The 8,765-nt window shown below is 34.6% G+C and overlaps 1 protein-coding gene across 3 annotated transcripts in view; it reads left to right on the top strand.

Moving 5' to 3' along the window:
* Window positions 1-2,338, top strand: part of LOC111399785 (serine carboxypeptidase-like 18) — a 22,589-nt gene extending 20,251 nt beyond the window's left edge. Inside the window, exons 8-14 of one of the 3 annotated variants that reach the window (XM_023027267.1) lie at window positions 468-554; window positions 649-801; window positions 889-960; window positions 1,041-1,186; window positions 1,555-1,668; window positions 1,759-1,813; window positions 2,025-2,338. In XM_023027267.1, coding sequence (XP_022883035.1) covers window positions 468-554; window positions 649-801; window positions 889-960; window positions 1,041-1,186; window positions 1,555-1,668; window positions 1,759-1,813; window positions 2,025-2,108 — 711 coding nt within the window. In that variant the 3' untranslated portion in view covers window positions 2,109-2,338. The remainder of the gene's footprint in view (window positions 1-467; window positions 555-648; window positions 802-888; window positions 961-1,040; window positions 1,187-1,554; window positions 1,669-1,758; window positions 1,814-2,024) is intronic. The other 2 variants (XM_023027268.1, XM_023027269.1) reach the window with 2 other exon arrangements.
* Window positions 2,339-8,765: the final 6,427 nt, after the last annotated feature.

Genomic DNA, 8,765 nt, shown 5'->3' on the forward strand with positions numbered 1-8,765 from the left:
ATGTGAAGTGTAAATATCTCTCTATATAGGATATGTTCTTTATCTCTTTCCAATTTTTTTGACATAGACTTGCACAATAATGTTTTTAAAACAAAAGTGTGTAAATTAATTTCGGTAAACAGTGCATTTGAAGTTTAACAACTTTCTATGGAAATGGTGTTTTGTAAATTTCCCTATTATGAATCTTCATGTTACAACCTGTAAAAGGCATATGCCTCTTAAGATTGGTTCTCGATTCCTCTGCATCACATCGAAATGAAAAAAGTGGTGAGAAAAATATTTGTCTGTTTATAATATTTCATAAAGCTATGACTGAGCTGCAAACTTTCAAGGATGTGGTCTCTCAGTAATTGTCAGTAATTGGAACAATATTCGCTCTCTGAACACTTTTATTCCTTATCATTACCAACTTCAATTTATAATATCTCTCTCTCTCTCTCTCTCTCTCTCTCTCTCTTTATGAATAGTCGGTGAAAGAAAGCTGCAAAGGAAATTATGTTCATGCAGATCCAAACAATGTTCTATGTCAGAGAAATCTTGAAAGGGTAGCAGAGGTGAGCATGGTTAAGTGCTTAACTTCACTCGCTATAGTACATATCTCTATGGTTTCCTATGTTCTAAGAACAATCTGTGGTTTTTGATGTGTAGTGTCTCGATAAAATACGTACTTCAAGCATCTTAGAACCATGGTGTTCATTGATATCAAAGAAACAGGATTTGCTTTCATGGGATTCTAGTTTTGAAGAGGAAACCAAAAATCTCTTACGATTAATGAATCCTTTTAAAAGATCATGGTGTCGAGTAATATTCTTTTTCTTTCACCAGCCCTTTCCTTCGTAGACATTTTTGTACCAGTTTGATGTAGTCAGTGTTTTTACCACAGTGCAGCCTGATAATTACGTGTACTTGTACATTTGGGCTAATGACATATTTGTACAAAAAGCTCTTCATGTTTCTGAGGTATGCCAATCAATGGGTATGAAATACATTTTCAAAGTTCTCTTTTCTTTATGAGATCATAATGGTGGGATAACCAACAGGGAACAATAAAGGAGTGGGTGAGATGTAACATGAGCATGCATTATAATTTCGAGAAGCGGCATGGATGTTATGTGTTCAATGTCCAAAGTACTGTGGAATACCACCGGAATTTCACCCATAAGCACTGTCGAGCTTTAATTTACAGGTGATATCCACCATTTTTATCTTAACCTATTTTATACATAGCCCTTGTTTGATTCCCATTCTTCTAAAAATTCATTTTTTCAAAACTCATTTTCAACCACATATTCTTCAATAAAATAATATTACCCGCAAATCTAAAACTTTTTTTTTTCATTTTTAATCACATATTTTCCATCAATCTACTTTTCAAAATGCATTATTTTTTCAAAAAATGGGGATCAAACAAGGGCATAATTATTTGAATTCACCTCATCCCCTATATATAGTGTATTGCAAAAGAATACTAGCGAACCCTTTCATTTAGTGTTCTGATATACACAAATGATACTTCACAATTTATTTTGTCTGCTTTATATATTGATTTCGCAGTGGAGATCACGACATGGTCGTTCCTCACACAAGCACTGAAAAATGGATAGATTCACTTAACTTGACTGTTCAAAGTGACTGGAAACCATGGTTTGTAGAAAGTCAAGTTGCAGGGTCAGTCCTTGAGAGTTCATCAGACATAAGCAAATTTATTTATTTATTTATTTTTTCCGTTCAATTTGAGGATTTTTTGTTTCTTCGCAGGTATACAGAGCAGTATTCGCATAATGACTATCAGTTGACTTATGCAACTGTGAAGGTGAGAAATTTTCTGCTTATATAATACTATAAATTTTACATTTTCAAGTAAAATATATTGTCTTGGAAAATTTGCCTGGAGTGCATCCGTAAATGGCATTGAATATTCACGTGCCCTGGATGCTGCTCATTTACTTTAAAAGATGTGAGAGCCTTTTTTTTTTTTTGTTTGTTGGCTCGACTTTCTTTGAATTCTGCTTGGACCTTTGTAGGGGGCTGGTCATACGGGGCCTGAATACAATCCCATGCAATGCTTTGCCATGGTTGATAGGTGGTTTTCTGAGCTCCCCCTTTAATTCACCGCAACACAAATTAGTACTGAAGTTGATTCACCGCAACACATAGAGTTTGGAAGATGCGACCCTTTTGAGTGTGGTTGCTTATGTTGTGCTTCTTGTATTTTGTCTGTCTAAAAGTTACTTTCTATGCATTGTGAAATCGCATTTCCGGAATAACGCGCATTCTTATTGTGATGGAACAGAGAACACTTTTTTCTGCTGCATGAATACTTTGTCTTCGTCGTGCATCTCTTACTCCATTTACCGTGCACCAAAGGTCTAAATCAGTTAATCTAAAGGCGGGGTTCTGACGGTGGTGAATGGAGGTGGTTAGTGATGGTGATTTGGGGCCATTATTTGTGTCTCTTACTTCATGACTAAGGGCCAATTGACAAGTTGATCTATACAAGGGATGGAGAAGAGTAAAATGTATTTCTTTTTCTTTAAAGTGCTTTAACTTTTTAAGACAATCCTAAATCAACTTCTTTATACACTGGTACAAACAACAACAACATCATGCAAATAATGCAATAACAAGAAAAGTAATTTTCAAAAGAAGTAGAAAGAAGTAAATATGAAACATTCCATGATTAATTTGTGTAATTTCCTATTTTTACTCTCCCAAGGCCTGATGGACAAAACAGTGACCGAGATAATGATAAACAAGAGAATGATCCCAAAAGAAGCCCCTTATCTTTCTATTGTAAAGTAACCCGAGCTAGGAGACCTTCCATCTCGAGGTCGAAATCAAGACTAATTCATCGATACTGTCACTTTGAAATCGGACTTATAACTTTGGGTATGGATAGTTCTTCAATATAAAACATATTCCATTCTTGGTCTTGTAGTTCACAACCAAGTAAGATTGGGTTGTCATAGTCTCGTGTCTAGATTTTACTCTAGGTTATGCATCGAGTTGTGTTGTAAGCCAATTATGAGGCACTTCGAGCTGAAGTAGCTAAAGTTCTCATGGGATATGCGTAAGATGACCTCGGTTTAAGGGCTCTGAGGAAGGGTCTTGTTGTTTATAGACATCAAGAGATTTGAATTTTTCAATTACATGGACAGCCACCAAATGCATTTACCAAGATGATAGTACTAGCAGATGAATTTGATATCAAAGAAATGCCCCATGACTTCAAAGTAACAGTAAAGATAACTATGGCTTTACAAGATTGCATAGTACAATTTGTTGCTGGCTATGATCAACGATCAATTTCTCTATGGTTTTGTTAAGATTGATTGAAACTCCATGCTTAGATTCTACAATTGTTATGTCTCGTCCTTCTATTGAAGCTACAGTTTCTGGTCATGTATCAAATTAACTCGTTGAAATACACTATTGTTGCTGCTTCGAGTTTATGATCGATGATCATATGATTGACTTTTAGCCGTTGATGCATATATCTTCTTATCGATTCAACAAGTGCGTAACTTTTTAGCAGTACAATGTGTGGCAAATAACAAAGGCTCCTCGTGGGAGGTATAATTAATCTTGTACAAGATTCTACAATGCAAACAATCCATCAGCATTAAGGTGAGTCGCATTATTCAACTGCGAGGCGAACCAAATTGCAGACTTTTTGGCAAATGGAGGTTTCATAAAGAAACAAGATGTTGAACTTCGCTAGGGAGACTTTCCTTTGGTTTCATAAAAACTCTCTTTTGTGAACATGTTTCGGGTTTGGTTTACCCTCCTTAAGTTAATAGTTCGGTCCAACCAACTCATAGCCCTCCCAAATCAACAACCTATTACCTGCACGGGTAAGAAAATGTGGAGACATCATGTTATAACTGCGTACATCATGGAACAACATCCCGAAATGTGCTACCCTCCTAAGCGCGCATGAATGGAGTAGTAGATTCAGCCTTTCACGGTTTCATCCTTCGTAGTAACAAACTGATTCCTAATTATAAAGTTGAAAAGAAAGGCAACCCCACCAACTTGTTCACGGTCCTATAAACTTTATCCTTGATGGCTATTTCGTATTTTTCAAGTTCACTTTACTGTTCACTACTGCACTTAGCTGACCTCTTTATAGTCTTTGATGAGTTTCTGCAATTATGCCTATTCAATGAACCCTACCTTTGCTATTGTCAGTAAAAGTTCTAAGACAGTCCGACTACTTTTATCGTGTAGCAAGTTGCTGTTGAGGTTGAAAACTGGCTTAGCAAAATAATTATAAAAGCACAAACTTGAGATCAAGAATATATAAATTTTCTGTAGGAACGAAGTCAGATATGCTCGTAGAAAGTCTCTTTAAAACAAATTTCTTTCCTTTTCTGCTCGTACTATTTTCTGCAACAATGGATCAAATTTTAGTTACATTCAGTGTGATATATACCTCGAAATGATCACCCTATCTATACTAGAAGGCTTTTTAATTGATTAATACCTTCCTTCTACTGTTAGGCCCACCATCCATGCTTGTAACATGCCAAGAGATTATCTTGACATAGAAAATTTCTTTCAATATCAGTATCGAAAGAATTTTTAACAAGCATCTCAAGTACCCAAGCCATATTCGTACCTATAATAACAATTTTGTCCCCCACTTCTTATGGTACACCTTTGTCCTTGACAATGTCAAAAATGGGTAGGCCACTGCAAGCCTTGTTTCAATCAAATATTCAGTCGCCTCTCAAAATTCAAATGAATGAAAAGATTACCTTTGTCGTTGGAGTACTCCTCCGTCGATGACTGCACGACCATTGCATTTGCACACAGTTATAATAGCTAAGGGCATCTCCAATGGATGCACCAAATAACCAAAATATACCACATTTTAATGCAAAACCTCTCCATTGGGGCACCAAAGTTTGCACCATTTTGCATCAAAATGGTGCAAAGTCAAATTTACCCTTTTCTTTTATTTGCCAAACTAATTGATACAGAGTATTTGTGTTATTATTTTTAATACAATAAATTTTTATTATCATAATTCTTATTATGATTAATAATAATAATAATAATAATAATAATAATAATAAATTTTAAAAAAGTAAAAAATAAATTCTTACATTTATTAATGAATTTAATATTTTCGTTAATTTAACGTAATTATTTATTTAGTAATTTATATATTTGTAAAATAAATAAAGAAATAATTTTTCAAGTAAATAAATTATTCAGAAGAAAAAAGAGAAGAAAATGATTAAATACTGTTCATTTGGTGTGATGGTTGGAGATAATTTTTAATTTGGTGTAAAATGATGCAAAACTTATCTTAAATTTGGGTGCGGGGTTGGAAATTGCCTAATTGACCTTCTTTGAGGACGCTTAGATTTGTGCATTCTTGGAACGTCGTGGACTTCAGAAATGATGAATAAGCCTAAGTATACAACTGATGAATCCAATCACCACATCCAGTCACTACTTCACACCAATCATGACACAGAAGATCATTGACCCAACATGTAGACGCTTTGTGTACATAGACCTGACATCGGACAGCCTTGCATGTCATCGCCCTCATGTATGATCATCTTTCCATTAGATACATAGAGTAAGTTTACTCGATAATCATTCTTTTTTCCAGCTTGTGGGAAAAAAAAGAGTTAGCTACATTTTATTCATTCTACAATTAAATCTTAGGTCATGATAGAAAACTCCATTAATGGGGGATCAGTACTTGATTGCTCAAATTAGATGATTTTGCTACTCTTTAATATCTATAATTATTTGTCTTAAAATTGTCCGTTCTAGAATTGTTGATTGGGTAAAATATGAATTTTATGGTTTCTTTTGTTTATAGCCTTGTACATAACTAGATTCTTAGTTCAATAGTGTGCATGTAATGGATCTCTTCAACTATGTAAGGCAATTAATCCGGTGCTCAAATATTGGCTCGATGTGTTTTGTCTAAATAAAGTGATGAGTAAGATTTGATTATTCAATGCAGTCAAATACCTCTTTGTTTTGGGGTGAATTAATAGCATAAGCCTCAAGATGAGTAATTTTATTCTGATGCAACAGAATTCCTTTGCAATGGACGTGGTCGCATATGAACACCTTGGTAGTTTCCTTGCACTATCTTTAGAACTTGTGGCTAGTTATAGCTATGAGTAGTGTAAAATTACAATTTAAGAGTGTGAACTATCTCTTTTCGATATTGGAATCCTACTGAGGCTGTGCTATTCCTGGCCAGCGATGAATCCAAGTATGTAAGCGGGCAGAATCTAGTAATCGATGGGGGTTACAGCCTTACTAATATTGCTCCGAGTGAAGGCCTCAAGAAACTCTAATTCTTGATTCTGTTTTTATTGTTCATCTTCTATTACAAAATCATTTGTGTAATTTTCATTTCCTGAATTGCAGCATTTCTGATACATACAAGGAGCATATGTTTGGTATGTAGTATTTGACGAGAATCGACAATATAATGTCTAAGATTATAATTTCAACTTCTTCTTTAATATTTTCATGCGCTGTCCAATTCATCCACTTAGCAAACATGCCATCAATGTATTGGCCAATAATTGACACCTTCATACTTCTATGTAGTGAGGCATTCTATCTGCTGATAGTACAATCTGGGTTGATCTAACAATGATGCATTGACAAAGCATCAAAGAATAATGCTACTCTAGCACCAGTTTAGGTGGCAATGATGACCCACATTGGATAACCAGATGTAAACCCTCACTGTCACTAAGACTCATCTCATCACCAAAACAGCATTGCTCGGTGTCTAAATTGATGATACAGAGCAGGCGAAATTTTTTCATGTTGTATGTCATGACGAATTTCACATAAGTGTAATGAGTCCAAACACTATATATTCTATGAAACTAATCAAATTGCATTTGGTAGGTAGTAAATTGGCAGAAACACACAATAATCAAGAATTGCACTTCTTTATTACGTTTCAACAATGTGGAATCAACACTATCAATCATACTGTGAATTTTAATTTTACTTATCCCCATTGAGTTATCCAAGCTTGACTTTCTGCCAACTCGGACATTTGTCTTTTTACATGAAATAATATGGCATAAATAGGTAATGGACACATAAATATTCCATGTTAATTGTTTGATTTGTTTTGTTGAATAGAAAATACTTCGTTACTAAATGATTGAGTAGTGACTAACATATCAGAACAAAGTACCCTTATGGGAATATATGCTCTGTTTAGTTCTTAATTTATGCAAAATGTGGGGTAGGGTAGTTGTGTATGTAAGAATTAATGTCCCACATGACCAAAAAAAAACCTAACATTATTTGAATTTTAAATATGAGGAAGTTATTGGCTCCTTAAGGTAAGCACGTGAGATTTTATGGGAAGTTATTTTTCCTATTAACCACCTTTATGGGGAGTGGTTTTATGGCAGTTATTTATGGGGAAAACCGTCATCTCTCTACCCTACATATATTTTGGCTGCATACCCATAATGACAGACAATAGAAAAGTCATAAGAAAATGAGGGTTAAGTTGAGAGAACAGTTCCTCTATATTTCACGTATTTATCTTGTTTTGCAGATTTGAGAAATTTCAATAATCACCATGGATCAAGGTATGTATTTTGATCAATAAAATGTGAAAATCATGAAATTCTAAGATCTTGCATTAGGGTCAAATTTAATTGCTTACATGTGGTATCAGAGCGAGCTTTGTTTTAGTCATGGGAAAGATCGAATAGGTTAGGCATTATGTTTATGCAAATGTGTATGGCGAACAATATTAAGTCAACGCTTCCTCAAAATGAAAATACAAAGGAGTATCTCAAGGCTGTGGAAGATCGCTTCCGTTCAACAGATAAGTCCCTTGGAGGGAGATTAATGGCTGAACTTACCACCATGAAATTTGATGGTAGTCGTGGGATGCACGAACAAGTCCTTGAAATGACTAATCTGGCTGCTAGACTCAAAACTCTGGGAATGAATGTTGATGAAAGTTTCCTTGTTCAATTTATTCTGAATTCCTTGCCTGCTCAATATTGGCCATTTCAGATTCACTATAAAACTATTAAAGAAAAGTGGAACGTGAATGAATTGACAAGTATGCTTGTTCAAGAAGTAAGGCTTAAGCAACAAGGTCAACATTTAGCAAATGTTATGAGTCATAGAGCTAGAAATAAAGGAAAGAAACCGAAGAAGAGCTTCAAGAAAGATCCATTAAAGATTGCTGGAACCTCTAATGCTAACGGGGTTCACAAGAAGGAACAGAATGGACCAAAATGTTATTTCTGTCATGGCTCTGGGCATTTAAAGAAAGATTGTCCGAAACGTAGAGTTTGGTTCGAAAAGAAAGGTGAGCTTCTAACTCATGTATGTTTCGAATCAAATATGACTCAAGTTCCTTCTAATACATGGTGGATTAACTCTGGTTCTACAATTCATATTTCAAATTCGATGCAGGGATACCTTTCAATCCAGAACATAAAGGAAAATGAACATTTCATAATCTTGGGAAATGGAATGGAAGTACTAGTTATTGGTGTTGGAACTTTTCGTTTGTTTTTAGAATCAGACCATTATTTGGACCTATTTGATACTCTTTATGTACCTTCTCTTTCCAAAAATTTAGTTTCTTTATCAAGACTTGATTTCTCTGGATATTCATTTGATTTTAATAATAGTAGTTTTCGTTTGTTTAAAAATGGTACATTTGTTGGTTCTAGCATTTTATATGAAGGGTTGTATAGATTTAATCTTAATAAAACTTTGACGCA

Source organism: Olea europaea, chromosome 9 (assembly GCF_002742605.1).
Source record: "Olea europaea var. sylvestris chromosome 9, O_europaea_v1, whole genome shotgun sequence".
NCBI classification, from domain to species: Eukaryota; Viridiplantae; Streptophyta; class Magnoliopsida; order Lamiales; family Oleaceae; genus Olea; species Olea europaea.